The sequence below is a fragment of the Haliotis rubra genome, unplaced genomic scaffold (assembly GCF_003918875.1).
Source record: "Haliotis rubra isolate DU_JTF1 unplaced genomic scaffold, ASM391887v1 Scf75, whole genome shotgun sequence".
NCBI classification, from domain to species: domain Eukaryota; kingdom Metazoa; phylum Mollusca; class Gastropoda; order Lepetellida; family Haliotidae; genus Haliotis; species Haliotis rubra.
In genome coordinates, this window is record NW_025767468.1 from 2,442,022 (window position 1) to 2,461,734 (window position 19,713).

General features: G+C 40.3%; 1 protein-coding gene across 1 annotated transcript in view; it reads right to left on the reverse strand.

The window, feature by feature from the left end:
* LOC124260087 (receptor-type tyrosine-protein phosphatase T-like) overlaps window positions 1-19,713 on the reverse strand; it is a 205,708-nt gene that overhangs the window by 111,857 nt on the left and 74,138 nt on the right. The window contains 1 exon segment of the mRNA XM_046694336.1: window positions 2,317-2,475. Coding sequence (XP_046550292.1) covers window positions 2,317-2,475 — 159 coding nt within the window.

Genomic DNA, 19,713 nt, shown 5'->3' on the forward strand with positions numbered 1-19,713 from the left:
CTCAACTTTGAATCATTTTGCAATATTTACAGGATTTCCCTTTTTCGTTTCGAAAAACGTAAGCCATTTTCATGATCAGGAAATTCTTCAAAAAAACCCGAATCAATCGATCAAAAGGTTCTGGAGTAAAAGTTGAACTCTCGACTATGATGCATTGAACAAACCAGAATCTTCTTATAATCAGTACCATTCGTACAAACCTAAACCTTCTAGGCCTTGTGGTCTCGGAGTGAAAACATATTACAAACTCTTAACGATTTTCAAATTGAATTTGCTTTTACAAATTGACGTCCTAAAAACAGGTGAGCTATGTATGTTCAGAAGTATATATAAATCATTCCGCTCAATCCATCATTAAACTTTTCTGGAAAGTTTACAGACTCAAGTCGCCTTGACATAACCTCTACAGCGTTTCTAGACGTTAAGCTAAAACACACACATGTCAGATTTATCTTTTTCGATATTGGACACAATACATCACATACTGCACAGACAATGACCGTTAAGATTCTCATTGCATCTTGTTTTAGAGCAGTCACGCGGAAGACTATAATTACTTGCTTATTGTGGTCATAAAACCCACTTATCACAGAAGCAAGGATTTATACTATGACTGTAAGATTCATCCAGAAATATTGACGAGCTCAGACAGGGATTTCGATCCGACACAAGGGATTTGTCTACTCCAAGGTGCGGAACAAGACGATTGCTCGAGCCACACACATGAAACACAAGTTAACAACGCGCTTCCATTCTCTGCACATCATGCAACTTCCCACCAAGGTCTACCTCAGGGAAAGATCCTGTTCCACGTTACTCTGGACGAAACACCAATGTGTTACAAACAATTTATTTACCTTGAGTAATGTTGAAAGAATCGCGTCTGGGTTGGGGGCCTGGTTACAAGTAGAATGTTAAATACGATGATTCTCCCGAGAGCTTCTTGCGTAACTTATCCAGTATCTGACCAAGAACTGTCATTCATGATCTCTGCTGTTGAGCGTGTTGAGTTGAGGACATATGACTTTGGGATCTGCTTGGGAAGTTGATGGGGATTGTTTTCCCTTGCCAGGTTCTAGGTCAGTCTGGCGTTTCAAGGGTAATGTTAAAAAGGCGTTCTTCGTTTAAACTAATTTCCCAGGATTTGAAAGTTTGACATGAGCTTATTGAATTAAACTTTTATTTGTATGGCCATGCTGGATTAATCAGTTACATTTATGGCCCTATCCTAGCCAGACCGCATAAATCAGCTTAATTCTAAAATTTACGACGACCAGAATAGTTGTCGGATGGGTTTCGGCTGACTTTATAACATCACTACCTTGTATTTGTTTCTTGAAGGATAAGAGAATTGTATTAATGGGCTGGGACTTTTTTAAAGTGGGTATGCACTGACCAACTGATAGTTCCAGCAGCTTTGATTAAACCTTTTCAAAGTAAATATAAAACGTCACCTTCAACGGATAACTACTCGCGACTATTCCATCTATCAGTCAAGACCCGTGAAGATCCAGGGTAGCATTGGTCTTCAGCAACCCATGCTTGTCAAACGAGATAGCGGGATCGGTTATCAGGCTCGCTGATAATGCTTAATGCCACTGGATTATAAGTCCAGACTCGATTATTTACATACATTCTAATGCATGAATTAGTGTTTGGACGACAAACCTGTCATTATGGTCAACAGGTGAGATGTAGACTCTGATTCCATGACGTTTCCCTCAAAACGAAGATATTGATGTAGGTCTAAATTGATGTTTCTGCTGCTGCTGACTGACATCGTCCTCATGTAACCATCTACTCGTAGGTTATAAGAAGAATGAACACCACCTCCGACATGAATACTGACATTATTTGATCCCTGAAGTTAGTTTCAACATATATACTGTGAACCCGCAAGCAAACTTTCTCTAATCACGTGTGTCCCTTCTCACTAGCAATTAACTGAGTTGAAGGACAATCCAATGATTTCAAGCCAGACAGTTGTCGAAACGTCTATAGTTCTTGAACAGGTCGGTGGGGGGTGGAAGTCATTTCACAATAGATGCCTACCAAATCTCTCCAGAACGATCAGATGCATATTGATGGCAAATTAGCCCCACCTTTGCAATCCTAAATAGACGATGACCTTTCGTCTTTCGGACAACTCCAGCCAACTTTTTAGATTTGATTTTGTGTCCAAAACGAGACGCACTGAATTTCCTGTATCGGCTGTAGCAGGCGTTTTTTCCCAGACATAAAATCGCATTTGGCCTTTATCCAGTCCTGGAGGTTAGGAAAGGGAATTGGTGAGTAAATAAACTGAAATCAACTTACTGAGCTGACATCCGGGTCCCCAGAAGCCTTCCCGGCATCCTCCTACGCAGTTGCCATGCACCTTGTCACAGACCTCACTTCGTCTGCATCGACACCGGAAGCGACACTTGTAACCAAAGTAGCCATCTTGACACCGGCTGTGAAGATCCTGCAGGCCGTCTGGAAATTGAAAGAGGGACATGTTTAAATTGTACAACAGAATTTAAGATGGATTGTTTACATTAAAGGGCAAATATTTCACCGACGGATAAATGTGTATTTTGCAAATTGGTTCATCAATATTTTCAAAAAACATTTTACACCTTGAACCATGCATGTCTAATGGCTCAATGGGTGGTATGATTTGAAAATATTAGTTTCCCTACAAGTTAAATCTTTGTTTACTGTCAGACAAGTTTGTTTACTGTTACAGTCTTCGTTCACTGTTTGAGAAATTCTCCTATTTCGGGCATGTATATTTCTGATACTGATACGCATGTAAAACGTTAGGTTTGTCGAAAACCGTTTATCCTGAATTTAAACTAATGTCAAGCGTTGCCAGTAGTAACTGCTGAAAGAAACCTGCAGTAACTGTTGTGAGTTACCAGTTGTAGCTGTTGCAATTAACAGTAATAACTGTAGAAAGCGACGAGTTTTTACTGTAGTAATAGCAGTAGTAACTGTAGTAATAGCAGTAGTAACTGTAGTAATAGCAGTAGTAACTGTAGTAATAGCAGTAGTAACTGTAGTAAAAGCAGTAGTAACTGTAGTAATAGCAGTAGTGATTGTAGTAATAGCAGTAGTAATACCAGTAGCAACTGTAGTAATAACGTAGTAACTGTAGTAATAACAGTAGTAATTGTAGTAAAAAAAGGTAGCAACTGTAGTAATAACAATAGTAACTCTAGTAATAGCAGTAGCAACTGTAGTAATAAACAGTAGTTACTGTGGGAATAACAGTAGTAACTGTAGTAATACAAGTAGCAACTGTAGCAATAGCAGTAGCAACTGTAGCAATAGCAGTAGTAACTGTAGTAATAACAGTAGTAACTGTAGTAATAACAGTAGTAACTGTGGTAATAACAGTAGTAACTGTAGTAATAACAGTAGTAACTGTGGTAATAACAGTAGCAACTGTAGTTATAACAGTAGTAACTGTGGTAATAACAGTAGCAACTGTAGTAATTAAAGTAGTAACTGTATTAATACAAGTAGCAACTGTAGTAATAACAGTAGCAACTGTAGTAATAACAGTAGTAACTGTAGTAATAACAGTAGTAACTGTAGTAATACAAGTAGCAACTGTAGCAATAGCAGTAGCAACTTTAGCAATAGCAGTAGTAATGTAGTAGTAGTAACTGTAGTAATAACAGTAGTAACTGTAGTAATAACAGTAGTAACTGTAGTAATAACAGTAGCAACTGTAGTAATAACAGTAGTAACTGTAGTAATACAAGTAGCAACTGTAGTAATAACAGTAGCAACTGTAGTAATAACAGTAGTAACTGTAGTAATAGAAAATAGACAGTTGTAACTGTAGAAAGTAACCAGTTGCTACTGTAATAAACAAGTGAAAGTCAGGGAGACGCGTCAAAGTGATGGTTGCATGGTAAATGACTTCATTGCTTCACAGTGAGCTGACACTATGGCTCCTACACACACCGACACACGCAAACACATCTATATCCACACACAACTCATCCACACGTATCCCCCCACACACACACACGCGAGCACGCGCACACACGCCCACACACCCGAGTTTGTGTACTTCAACACATGAGGAAACCTTTCTCAATGTACGTCAGTTTGAACTCTCCTTCAAGTTGCCACACTGTTAACAAACCAAACTTTAGTTCAAAGCAACGAAATCACCGAATCCCATTTCTTTGAAGGAGCTTCGTTAAATACAGAAACAAAAAAATCATTTAATGAAATTCGATTTAATGACACCCTCCTTCTTAAATCCGTAGGAAGCCAACACTTTATCTGTTTAACCGTAAATATTTTATTATTGAATAAAGATAAAAAAATGTTGGCCATTTCGAGCAAATAAAAGTTAGAAATAGTGCAGTTTATTTCACTGTCCCTGCAAATAATTCGATATGATTCAGAAGAGTTTGGAATTTGGTATTCGCCATGACTCTTGGATAATCATCTCTTCTGAATGGCACATAATAAAACTGCCGTGAAACCGTCGTTGATAGCGAAGTTCGTTGTCGATCATGAAGTTTAGTAGAAAATGATTGCATCGGAGTACCATGTAGCCGTCGATATGGAAACGCCTTAGTAATACACTTTCACGTCTTGAGGAAAGAATGAGAAATTTTACAACTGAGAGTGCATTTAGTGAATGTTTGCACTTTACTACCTCAATTTATTCACTACTTATTCCTCACTCTGGGATTTCGAAGCACGAACGCCTAACTGAGCTGCCCATACATAGCTTCATTTTGACGTTAAAAAAAGGCCTATATCTCAGGCGGTCGATAAGGAAATCTGACAACGCAAACTGTTCCCGCTAAGCAAACGTGACAGTAATGACCGAACATGTTCGCGATTACGCAAAACGTAAATCACCAAATCGTTTATCTCGAGCTGATATTTTCATTGAAATAGACGACATTAGGAATTAAGAATTCAGCAGCTTAATACCTGACCTCTCGGGTTTATTTTCTTCTGAATATGAAACCGACTATTTATTCTTTCCAAGTCAGCTTATAGCACAGGTCTCTATTCAACGTAAGTCCATTAACGGCCAGTTGGAGAGGAGCTGCGCGGTGTTTAAGGCTGCTGGGTAAACGACAACGGTCGTAAAATGTCCAAACATTGATTCCGTTTGATTTACAATTCCGTCAATTTCATGTATTGTATTTCAAGTAATTGAGTCGAGCCCCATATGACCTAATGTTTAACTTAAGCACCGAACCCTGGGGTTTAGAGCGTGCTTTTAAGCACCGGCATCAAAACTCTTTGACCAATCATTCCAGCGAAACCATGAGGGCGGAAAATCCGTGTTACCACAACCTTTGTGAATTGTAGATCATGCTATGAAATGAATTTGTTTTCCAAACAGAGAACATAAGCCAGGTTGACACACGTTAATCAATACCGCCATGGGAATAAACTTGGAATTCATCGAACGGTTTACAACAGGAGACCCATTTTATTTCTCTGCAAAAAAGACTGCTGCTATTTCGAATGGAACCATTGCCAGAAACCCGAGCTATGCAAATAAGTGCGTGACAGGGTTGCAAGAGGGAAGCTTGTACGGAAGAACTGGCAACCTTTCCATGGAACAATTAACATGCGTGTTTGCATGAATCATTTAGTTCGTAAACCAACATGGATGGTCGCATTTCACAATGGCAATCCACGACCATTTAAGACCAAATTGCTATTTGTGATATATAGTGTACGGCTATTAATGCGGTACTGTCGGATGTAAAGACGAAATATGGACGATGACTATTACCATAATTACGTCACTGCCATGCAAATACGTAGTTATTGCATGTCCGGAATAATTAAGTAATAAAATCTGTGCTACTTTAACAGTATAATGCAGGCGCCCCCAAATCCTTATTCATCTGTAGAAAATATTTATTAGGAATAGTGATTTAATTCGTCTTTTTTCAAAAGAACCATTTCATGTTATGCGAGCTATATGTACTATCAGTTGGATATGTATAAAAGAGCTACACCTGTTGACAAATTGCTATGTCCAGGTGAGCTACACGTGTTGACAAATTGACAACATGTCCAGGCGAGCTACACGTGTTGTGAAACTGACATGTCCAGGCGAGCTACAGCTACACTGTTGACATATCCAGGCGAGCTACACCTGTTGACAAATTGACATGTCCAGGAGAGCTACAGTTGTTGACAAACTGACATGTCCAGGAGAGCTACACCTGTTGACAAATTGACATGCCCAGGCCAGCTACACTTGTTGACAAACTGACATGTCCAGGAGAGCTACACGTGTTGTGAAACTGACATGTCCAGGCGAGCTACAGCTGTTGACAGAATGACATGTCCAGGCGAGCTACACCTGTTGACAAATTGACATATCCAGGCGAGCTACACGTGTTGACAAATTGACATGTCCAGGCCAGCTACACCTGTTGACAAACTGACATGTCCAGGAGAGCTACACCTGTTGACAAATTGACATGTCCAGGCCAGCTACACCTGTTGACTATCTGACATTTCCAGGAGAGCTACACCTGTTGACAAATTGACATGTCCAGGCCAGCTACACTTGTTGACAAACTGACATGTCCAGGAGAGCTACACCTGTTGACAAATTGACATGTCCAGGCCAGCTACACCTGTTGACAAATTGACATGTCCAGGCGAGCTACACTTGATGTAATCAATCAACCAGGATGATCTATTCCTGCCTACTTGACAGCTCGCGTGCTGGCCATCTTATGGATTGGGAGTTTTACGACGTTCTTTCATGCCACTATGGAGAGGAATGAAAACAGAAAATCGGTGTGAAAAGATGTCTCAGCTGAGATTGTTTCCTGGAATCAACTTTTACCGTGGTTTTATGATCATCCTGCATCATGTGGTTCAACTGGCCACGCATTTACTCTACCAGTCGTCAGCTAACGCCATTTATACCCCTGCGAGGGGAACGAGGACAAATTCCGCAAACGTTCATACACATTAAACACGATTCCTTAAAATGCATTAAAAGTTAAAGCAAACTGAAGTAAAGTTTATGTTGTGAGACATCGATACTACGTTCGGTGATCTTTTATCTGCTTAACTTTTATGCTGGAGAGGAAAAGGTCTATTAAGAAGATGGATGGAAGATACTGTTACTGAACATTTGGAAATTGCAGGTAGGTCAGTGCAGGGCCCATGAACCTTTTCTTGAGGACGGGCAAAGATAGTATCCTCTGTGTGGATCGAGAATCCTAGGTATGTCTTGAGAACAGATACAGATGGTACCCTGTCTGGATCCAGTACCCTGTGTATGCCTTGAGAACAGACACAGATGGTACCCCGTGTGGATCCAGTACCCTGTGTATGTCATGAGAACAGACACAGATGGTATCCCCATACGGATCCAGTACATATGTGTTGGTCATTCGTAAGCCTTTGATAAACTATCTAGCTACGATTGCTCGTAACTTTACGAACGCTCTGTGGAACGGGATTCAGTACCGTTCGTATTCGTATGTTTTGAGAATACACACAGATGGTATCCCTCCTACTGATCCAGCACCCTAGGAATGCTTTGAGAACGGAAAAACGCTAGCTCCCCCCCTCCACACACACCCACACCCACTCCTTCCATGTGGATCCAGTACCCTCCGCATGTCTTATAAAGCCTACACTGCTTGATACTCTGTGGATCACGGATTTGTACACGGATGTACAGATTACATTGTATTCTTGTATTCGGTGGATGGTATAAGTCAATATCAAAGCTTCAACCCATTAAGGTCCCATTTACCTAACGGAATATTCCGAGTGGACCAGAATGGTTCAGTCCACGATGCCAACTGACACCCCGACACTGGGAACTAATCCTGGTCACCAATATGATTCAAGACAAAGCAGTACTCATCAATCTCACATTCCAGACCTACAATTGGTTCAAGCAGATGTCCTCGTCACCAATTCCCCTGCCCGACGTAATTACTATCAAAAGGTTATCAACAAGAAAGGGATGACAGTGGTGATCCAGGAACCATTCCCATTCCCCGTGAAACGACTACTCTGCCCTACAGCTGGGATATACGAAACAGCTACGAGACAGTTTCCCTCACATGTTGTGTCAGATAAGTGAAGGTTCTTGTCACCATGGCTTATAAACGTGCTGGCTTGTACAGCCAGTTTCTGTATATTCCAATTGTCTTTTTTCACCCCATTCCAATACCTAATAATTGACTGCGGGTGTTTTTGTCATCCTCTAGAAGAAACACAATTGGTTTTATTATGAGAGAACAGAGTAAAACAAGCCTTGAAGACGTTCATTAATATCGTTGTGCAACGAACGTTGTTTGATGTTCACAACGAAGCCATATGTCTTAGTCGAATTAACCTCGAGCTGTGGTTTTTAACGGCATGAAACTCGTGTCTTGTGGATGATGTTGGAAATTGGAACGACCTCAAGAGGCAATGTACTGCCTTAACAGTTGGCGCCAAATAACATGTTTGTCGTTCTCTATTGCACTGTGTTCTAACACAGAAGTAAATTGTGTTATCTTAACAATCAGTAGAAGAATTGGAGGAGAGAGAAAAAGGAAGACAGTTATTAAGACTTTAGGTGCACTTGGCTCGAATTCACAAGGACACCTTGAGACATACATATTCCAATTACTCCCTCAAATGCAAACATTCGTTTTATCAATGTTTACGCTTTTCGAAGTATACATAAATACAGCCATGCCCGCGTGTACTGCCTAATGTGAATCATTGTCCTAATTCGTGTGTTTGTTTGTATTTTGTTTAACGCCTCTGTCAGCAATATTCCAGCTGAGTGGCGGCGGTCTGTAAATAATCGAGTCTGGACGAGATAATCCAGTGATCAACATCATGAGCATCGATCTACGCAATTGGGATACTATGACATGTGTCAACCAAGTCAGCGAGCCTGATCACCCGATCCAGTTAGTTGCCTCTTATGGGTTGCTGAAGATCAATTCCAACCCGGATCTTCAAGGGTTAATTTCCTTTTTCGAAAAAGAGGGTGTATTTAATGGTCAACACTGATGGTTCACACAACTGGTTGCTCCATAGACAGTTACGACTTACGCCACTATATTGTTTCCACTTTCAACTAAAATTGAGTCCGAGCGGTCTCTCGGAGACAACACCATGGACAGCATGAACAGGCAGAACATATGACTCTTCATTCAACTCGAAGTAATGTTTACCACAAATACTTAAGTTTTTCCACACTATATTCAAGTTATCAGTTTCATGTTTCTCAAATTGTGAAATAGAACGGACATAAAAATATTTCCAATAAATTAAATATACTGAATGTTATGTAAGAGAAATACATGTTAACTTCGTCATAAATCAATAAATGGTTCCACCAAAGTGGGATTATTGACCATAATGTCTGCCCAAAATAATTACATAGCCATTACTATATATCAAGATTTGGCTGTGGACAACAGGTCTCTCGTTCTCAAAGAAACCTAGAAGCTCCATTTGGATTTTGACGATAATGATAACATTTCAAATAGACTGATAATCTGATAAACTGACTGGAAAACCGGTACACACATAAAAGATTCAGCCTTTGCCAATAATTCCTCTATCATAAGCCATTTGCCGAGTTTCATGTTCAATGATTCCATTCTCCAAGAACGTCACGGTCAGTACCCTCGCGCACTTAATGCCATTCAGTCAAATAGTCCCAGTAGACGTTTTATGTAAAAAATACATTCATTTCAATCAGTCAAAAATGCCATCTAAGTGAAAATCGATCTCTGGACAAATATATTACAAGAACATGATGCATATAATTAAAAAATAAAGTTAATGAAATAAGCAGCTGAAACCAACAAAATGGACATATATTTTATTTTTTCCCTTAGGTCAACAAAGAAACATGCATAATTTGTGATGTATTTTATATTGCAGTCATGACAAATTACCTTTTGCATCTTAACTACTCAACAAAATCATTCAAATTTACATTTTCCAGAGTTTGCCCTCGTAACACCATAACCTGAATCAGTCTAAATCAAATTTATATTCGCAAACAACCTTAAACTCAAAGGCATCCGTATCAACCGCCTGTTGCGCACATTCTCAATCATGTTTTTCCTCTTGTAAAACCCCCCCATCGATCAGTGGGCCCGGGAGGGAGCGGAGTCCGGGGCTGGGGGGACCGGTATGGGCAAACGAGGTTATGCCTGTGACTCACCCAGGGATAGCTGGTCGATCTATACATGGGACCTAAACGACCCATGGTTGCATCAAAAGAGCAAGTCCAAGCAGGTTCAGAGATCAATCTGATTGTTTTCCAAAACCGATCTGCTTGTTGAAGATCCCAGTTGAAGATCGCTGATGACCTGACTAGATCTATTCGCTAGATGGTGATATCTGATGAACCATTGAAGCCACAGGTTTTACAACATACAAAATAAATGCATGCTTTGTCTTACCCTAGGATCCTGTGACACAAAAACAAGTAATACAGTATATATTTCGTCCAAAATCTGCATTGTCAGAATTTATATTTAGATGAAGCATGTGATACGTGTATGGCTAAATAATGATTTTTTCCAAACTGTGTATGCATTTCATAAAGTTATATTGTTTTTCATATTAGCATCGAGTTGATCGAAAAGATCGCTATGGTAAACATCCTTAAGTGCAGCAGCAATTCACAAACGATTCAAAATTTGGTCCCATGAGATTCAAACAAACAATATATATGATATTTTCTCTATCACATCTAAAATAGTTTATACAACGATCTCATTCAAAATAGATGGCCTGAAGTGGCTTAGTGGATAAAGGGGCGGTGGTGTAGCCTAGTGGTTAAAGTGTTCAATCGTCACGGGGAAGACCTGGGTTCGAGCCCTAACATGGGTACAATGAGTGAAGCCCATTTCTGGTGTCCACCGCCGTGATATTGCTAAAATATTGCTAAAAACGGCGTAAAACCATACTCACTCATTCACTTAGTTGATAAAATGCCTCTTGCCCAAGGACCGATGTGATTTCCTGAATGGCTACAATGTGAAAACGAATTCCTGGAGTCATTGACGTGATGTTACAGTGATTGAGTGAGTTTAGTTTTACGCCGCACTCAGCAATATTCCAGCTATATGGCGGCGGTCTGTAAATAATCGAGTCTGAACCAGACAATCTAGTGATCAACAGCTTGAGCATCGATCTGCGCTATTGGGAACCGATGACATGTGTCAACCAAGTCAGCGAGCCTGACCACCCGATCCCGTTAGGCCGTGATGTTACAGGAACATTACGGCTAAAACCGGCGTAAAACCATACTCACTCATTCAATGTGAGTGACCTCCGCTGTGATATTGTAAAAGACATATTACCTCTCTCACTCGGAACTACTCCAGAGTCCCTCATAGAATTGATCAACTAAACAGTACACTTGTCAATATTTCAGGTAGAGTATTTTAATCCACCAAAATGCCTTAATACGATTTGTAACAATTGGACCCACTGTGACAAAATCATTGAAGTTCACTAACAATATGTGTATTTTTACACAGAAGACTACACGTGTCAATTAGAAATGAGACATATAAATATAACTGTGACTGCTCGTAATTACACTGTCTACATAGGTCTCTTCCTCGTTGAGCTATCTTCGATCAATAACTATTTGTTTCTATCGCGCGGAGAGTCAGACTGATTTACGTCCAAGTGAAGGTAAAATAACAGGATGCTTCTGAGACTGAGAAAGTCGAGCAGTTACCGCATGAGGTACAGGAATAATTAGAAGTCTTCAGCACTTGGATTAGTTTGTCCAACTGACCTTTGATTGGAATGTCAGAAAGACTCGTTGACCGAGGCGATGACACGCAATCACATGCACAGAATGTTCCCGATTACCGCCTAACTACCCATGATGGTTCAGAGGTTCCAGCTATCGGTAGGACAAGCCTTCTGACACTGGTTCCTGCTATCAAAGGGATTGATGTAAGTGATCAATTCCAGCTGACTGCTGGCATGACCTAATGGAGGACATCCGTGATGAATAGTGAAGAGCTGGATATGCAGAAAAGTTACGGAAAATTATCCAGACCCTAGGGTAATAGCCAGAGAAATTGCGATTTAATGGAAACGTGCGGTTGCCCGCAAGATGGCTATCGCTTCATGGCCTACGCGGAGGAACATGGGGTCGTCACTTCATTATAGTAGTACTGATTTGATTGAGGAAGCGGGCAATCCTGTAACGTAATTTCAGGAATCAATGGTGCAGTTGTTCAATACATTGAGGAGGCAGACAGAGATATGCGATGGCCATGTCTATACATGCGGCGATACGCCACACATCCTCATCCAACATGGATACGTCTTACCCTACAGTGTAATCAACCAGAGAGATAACAACTCCGGTTTAGCCTTTTCCAAACTGGCAACTGAAACGCCAGTTTGCTTATTTCATTCCATAAATTTCTAGACTTTTCTGATCTCATTCCATGGGAAGATGTTTTTGTTTCGCCAATATTTCTATGATATTCCCGAATATGTTTTAGAACTACAAATGAAAGCGGAAGAAAATCCAATCCGATATTCAAAGATGTTAAGTCTGAACTGACAGCTGTCACTTTTTCCAACTTCAAAAACGTATCAAATACGTCAGTCAAGTAGAAGCCTGGTCAATATCACGATGAAAGAAGCAAGCCCGAACACCTGCAAATGTTGTGAACAAATATCAAAGTTATTTATAATTACCATTCCACTTAATCTAATGAGATACTGAATTAATTCTGTTATTAAACGAAATCCGTTGAGACATCCAGCCCCCCATACTAATGACAGAAGTTAGAAACACTGCGGAAATTAAGATTGAAAGCTAATACGATTTTCCACCCAAATTCTGTCAAAAAACCCCAAAGTTTTGAAAAGACATTCCGCAAAGAACCATGCGTAGCGAATTTTCCGAATAATTTTCCAATCATCAGCAAATTATGATTCGAAACGGATGCAATTTTTCGACGCTCAAACGAAATCCGATTATGTCCCCTTGCGCCAGGATTGGATTTCCATTGAGTCGAGTCACATGTATTGATTAAAATGCCTCAAGTCCAAATCTTAAAGAATTTACCATTGTCCAGACTCAGTCACTTGCACTCCTTCATCTCGCCTCGATAGTGTTTGGTCCGGACCTTGAATTAGGCTAAAGTTGCACGTTTAGGGAACGACGGCCGGGTTCTCATTTCTATGAGTCTATGTAATTGACGGAAAACCAAGGGGCGATGGATTAGCACCATCATAGACGGTTTAAATGAATATTTCAACATGTTAGGGCTTGCTACATTTTAGCGACTGCTTAATGGCATCGAAGACGGCATAAAAAAGCAACGGTCTCGCTTAGGCCAAGACTAATCGATCTACCTGAAAACATTCTAAGCTTGTTTTAGCCTCTTGGGATACAGGAAAAGAATGTTAACGAATTCTTGGAAGCAACTGTAAGTGAAATTTGGATAATGTGTGAGGAAACAATTCAATAAACCGAATTTATCTAATTTTGTTTCCAATGTTTTCGACCATTTTCATGGAATGCTCAATCGAATGAATCTCTCTTTTTCTGCTTGAAAGAATGATTGATTACCACGAACAAAGCAATTGAAGCAGAATGAATGTGTGTTACGTTTTTCGTAACATTTGCAAGAGATTAGTTCCTGTTTTTATATAATTAGTACGTGAAAAGTGTTACCCTACTTTAAGAAATACTGTTGAGGTGCGACCGGAGGGGATGCTAGTGTTAGGCTTCACGCATTTGAAACCAAATTCACTGGGAACTAAATTTCAATCCGAGTTTTCTCATGACCTTCTAACGTGTCAATAATTTCACATTATGTACTAAACTAGTTCTTTTTCGCAAAGGGCACAGTTCTTCCATTTGAAAGAACACGACCTGCAAGTATTTACTGTCAACGTCATTTCACAAAGTATCAGAGATTTCTAAAGTATGAAATGAATGTGGCCTCACAACTCAAGGTGTGATAATGAAAGATTAACATTGATTTAGCGTCGCTTTTAATGATATTTGCTATATATCACCCAGATGCAAGAGAGTGAGTGAGTTTAGCTTTACACCGCTTTTAGCAATATTCCAGCAATATCACGACGGGTAACACCAGAAATGGAATTCACATATTGTACCCATGTGGGGAATCGAACCCGGGTCTTGGCGTGACGAGCGAACGCTATAAGCACTAGGCTACTCCACTACCGAACCAAGATCCAAGAAGGAAGGCCCAACTTGTATCAGAGACTATAAACTAGGTACATACTGAATACATATATACCGTACATGTACATTTCATATGGAATTAGGTTTGACCCTGTCTATAGTTGAGTAGTATATGTTGAAACGTAAACCTCCAACAGAATCATACAACTTGACCTAATCAATGTCTGTTGTCATGTTATATGACGTCACATTTTCGGAAAAGGACTTTTTGAGGCACAATTTGCAATTACTTCCGACCAAAGGCTCAAATCAGTTTGAGCACCCAAACGTCGCCCCATGAAGGTGCCCCCTTGTATCGAGTGACAGGGCATGTCCTGGCACGAGTGGTGCGTGCAGGACAGCTTCCTTTGAAGCATCTTTTATGACCAATACTGAAGGTGGTCAAGTGGAATTAATCAGTGACTTCGACCACTCGGACAAATTAATATGGCCGCCAACACATGATGTCCTCGGAATGATAAACAGAACAGGAAGACGTCCAGTGCGTGGACACGTGGTCCTTGACGACTTCGTCATTACGCAGATCAGGTCTCCCGCTAATTGAACTGATGCGGACAATTGGAAAATCATTGTATGTCGGTCCTTCAAATCTGAAGACGATTTCCGGTGGTCAGTTTTTCTGATGTACTTCTGGACCGAGCAGATCAGGGAGGAGGATAAAAATATGTTTCACAAAATGAAACTACCAAACATATTGCGGTAATTGCAATGTTTATAGGTGGGTAAGTTTGTGTTAACCGGGTAATCATATGGTAAAAATTCCTTTACAAATGTCTGGACAGAATAGGGTCCAAGAAACCTATGGTTATTGTATGAAGCGACAAAATGGGACTTCGGTAGATTGATTGATTTATTGATTGATTTATTCAATTGAACGAGTGTGAACGCATTCCGGCACCGTGGAGCACTACATGGAATATTTACAGGCCACCGCCATATATTTAGAATATTTCTGAGAGAACAAAACAAAAACATACAAAACATGTTAAGGGGCAAGCTTTCTTGCATGGAGTGGGAAGATTTCTCAATAATCGAAGGTCTAACAAAGTATGTGCCTCTCCAAAACATTTTCCAGAGCCATGTTCAGTAGTCAGCTAATCTTAACCCGCCATTCTCATGCAACATGAATAGTCCCATACGATAAAACCAAAATATAATATTTCACGTTTCTTTTAAATATTATCAAGTGTTATCATGATATCCGAAGAAAACGTATACAGATCAAATGGGCAGCGTTCGAAATTAACGTCGGTCCCACAGCATTTGTTTTCTGCAGGTCCTTACGGCTGACAGTTGTTTCATCCCAAATATTAAAATATAGGGCCTACACATTCTGATCAGAACCCACAACATTTTATGGTTCTGGGTCCTTAGTGCCTGCAGCTTTTCAGGGTTAAGGGCAAACACTGCAATTGGGCCTTCACGTTTAACCTGTGGGATCAGATACGGTTCTAAGTTTCTCTGGTGGGTTCCCCCTAAAATGATTATATGGTGGTCAGACTCATTTGCTATTGTTTTCAAGTGTGAAGTACACGGGATGGAATCAATTGCATAACAACTGAAATCTTGTAGTCAAGGCTTTTGTGACATGTGATATCGAAATTAATTTTCCATAAATCTAGCCTCATCACAAAAAATACTAATATAAGTAGTTCCGGTTAAGCTGGGTTTCACAATATCAAATTACGTGATATCAAAAGTTGAGTGCACTCATTGTAAAATGCAACAGTCCTTACGCTTCTGATCCCATACACTCCAGTCGTTAAAATGTTCCAAAGCCCAGATTACGAGAACGCTTTTTTTCCTTTTGTAATGCTTCAGAAGTTACAACAGCCGACATAATCGATTTTCATCTCATGGGATATCAATAAGTTTCACCATCATCGGCAGGTAATGATCTGATTCGTGATGCCCTGTATCGAAATTTCACAAGAGGCCAAAGGGTTATCTCCCTTTAAAGATTGCATCTCGACGACTCTTTGATGTGGGAATATGTCCGGAATCTTGTTCGTTTCTGTCAGTCATCTTCAGGTCCGATCTCTATGAGTAATCCGGGTCAGAGGTTAGTCTCAGTCAAGCATGGCAATTATTGGAATTCAGATTCTTGAGCTTTTCCCTATGGACCAAATCCGACAATGGGGCCCAAACGAGGAGAAAGCTGTAAGCTCATCAATCCTTTATTTGCTAAAACCTTTCCTGTGTAGCCATATACTAAAAAGACACAGCTATTAGTCATATGATTCGCGTCAATGGCTATTATGTCCACTCAAGAGAAACGAATTCACCTGGCCATTGATTTGCAGATAGTCACAGGTCGAGTTGGTGCATACCACTCGATAAATGTGCGCTGGCTATAAAGTGACACAGGTGGTTCCATGTATTTGCATGAAGTCATATATCAGTCGTTAATGGGCACTGGTGCACCAGGTATGATTCAGATAATGACCTACAGTCATCGAGGTTTATTCTGAAAGCAGCCTTGTGTTTAAAACCTGAATAAAGGTAACTAACCATAACACGCATTAGTAATGTTTAGAAACCCCATTATCTCTAAATAAGAAAATTACAACAAAAATATCAATAACAAAACCCTTAAACACTAGTAATCAAAACTGTGATACTAATGGTAATGATAATGACGATGGCTGTGGTGGTGGTGGTGATGATGATGATGATGATGGTGGTGGTTGTGGTGGTGATGGTAATAGTTGTAATGATAATGACGATGGCTGTGGTGGTGGTGATGATGATGATGATGGTGGTGGTGGTGGCGATGGTAGTAGTAGTAATGATACTGATGATGGTTGAGGTGGTGGTGGTGGTGATGATTATGTCGATGATGATGATGATGATGATGATGGTGGTGATGGTGGTGGTGGTGGTGGTGGTGGTGGTGGTGGTGATGGTAGTAGTAGTAATGATACTGACGATGGCTGAGGTGGTGGTGGTGGTGGTGATGAGTATGTCGATGATGATGATGATGATGATGATGATGATGATGATGGTGGTGGTGGTGGTGATGATAATGTCGATGATGATGATGATGATGGTGGTGGTGGTGATGATGATGATGATGATGATGATGATGATGATGATGATGATGATGATGATGATGATGATGATGATGATGATGATGATGCATTGAACTTGCCGATCACTTTTCAAGATTCCCTTCATGAAGAAACTCGGGGATATATTTATTAACTCTACTATTTCACACAGAGCACATTTACCGCTAAGCAATCTGTTGTTCCAACACTTAAGTCACCCAAAGCTTGGCGCGAAACAAATCAAATCTCCCTAGAAAGAGTAATATCCCAATTTGCAAGCTTTATCTCCGAGTCTCCGCCGTATCGCAATTTGCACTACAAATTAATACACTATGTATCGCGGCCAATAAACAAAGCCCACAGACAACCCTCTAGTCCGCCGAACAAGTAATTGCACCACGAGAGATATTAACCAGTCTGCTATTTTCCCTGCTTTGTCAGGAATATATATAACTCGATCCAATACCATAAGAGAATCTAATTATTTCCGTATAAAGAAACCAAGACTTAATGCTGAGATATACGTCTATCTGGGTGAATTAAGCTTTAATGCCTATACAATGATAATTGGTGACCCAGAGCCCCGTGTTCCGATCTTATAATAAGACAGCGTCTGCCAGTATCCTGGCCGATTGACCAGAGATCACAATATTGATGTCTCCTGGACCCAGCTAGCCCATGAAATCAAAATTTATTGAAGGAGTAAATAATAAGAATGTTGGAGCCAGTTGGGAGGCTGGGGCAGAAAGAGCGTATGGGCACGTCTCGCGATCGATGCTGATGACTTCAGACTGATGAAGAAGAGGGGGCACAGCTCTGTATGTCACGGCGAATGTGGTTGCCCTCAGTCACTGTACCTAACGACCGATGGAGAGAGATATCGTTCGAAACAAGTATATTCATCAATATTTGTTTTTCCCTTTCAGAGGAATAAATGTTTTAAATGCATGAGTGTGTGTCGAGGACAGTTTTTCATGTATTTTTTCATTTATAAAAAATGCAAAATGAGGGCGCGGACAAGACAACAAAATCGGCTAATGTTACACATCGGAATTCAAATTAGACAGAATCAATACGTGATTCATAGAGGACTACAATGTTTACATCGGCAACAAAGATATATCGAGCAAATGAAAGTCGTGTTAACGCTGTTTCATTATAAATCTGCCACATGATGAAAATAATCAACCATATTCTATATTTCAGGGACTACAATTCCACCATTTTAATGACATGACGAGTTCTTTTGTCTCAACGATTCCCCAAAGTATGGTACCATCTTCACAAGTTGCCATTAATATCCTGCTAATGAATATGACCATGTCCAACTCCTGTGTTATAAGGCTATAACATCACATTCATTTAATGTAGACCCTGATAAGCATGACCCGTGAAGATCTGGGTTAGAATATTGATCTTTAGTGACCCATGCTTTTCGTAAGAGGCGACTAACGGGATCGGGTGGTCAGACTCGCTGGCTTGGTTGACCCATGTCATCGGTTCCCCAATGCGCAGATCGATGCTCATGCTGTTGATCACCGGATGGTCTGGTCCAGACTCGATTATTTACAGACCGCCGCCATATAGCTGGAATATTGCTGAGTGCGGCGTAAAACTAAACTCACTCACTCACTGATAAGCATGACTCATACAGCATGCTTCTTCCAACACCTGTTGTCGTGTTATTGATATGAACACCTGTCTCCTAATCTGATTCCTTAGTTACCAGATTTACACGTATGTAACCTACACCAATACATTTTACACGATACCTTACATGTATTAGCTAACATCATCTACTGCATTTGATTAAAAAAGCCATGTTGGTTTGTTGTTTAACGCTGCACTCAGCCATATTCCAGCTATATGGAGGCGGTCTGTAAATCATCGAGTCTGGACCAAACAATCCAGATCAATAGCATGAACATCCATCTACGCAACTGGGATATGATGACATGTGTCAACCAAGTCAGCGAACCTGACCACCCGATCCCGTTAGTCGCCTCTTTCGACAAGCATAGGTTGCAGAAGACCAATTCTAACCCCGGATATTCACGGATCTAAAAATCACTGTTATTTTTACCGGAATGGGTTTCTGGGGCAATTGTACCACGACAATGGCACTGCCATGGACTACTGCGAAGTATCCATATTCTATCGTTTCATCTCTGTAGTGGACAGACACTTTGTCATGCGTTATTCACATTTCCTTTGATGTATGTTTTGCCGCTACACGAGCTGTTTCTGATGGTTAAATATCCATTGTGCCTCAGGTGTGACTAATTATTGACATTTCCCCCAGAATATATAATTAAAGGCCATTTTGATATAAGATCAGAGAATTGATATCAATAGATTGTGCACAGCGCGGTATCGTTAAACAAACTCCTAATTGAAGTTGAACAAAACAGACAAGCACCATTC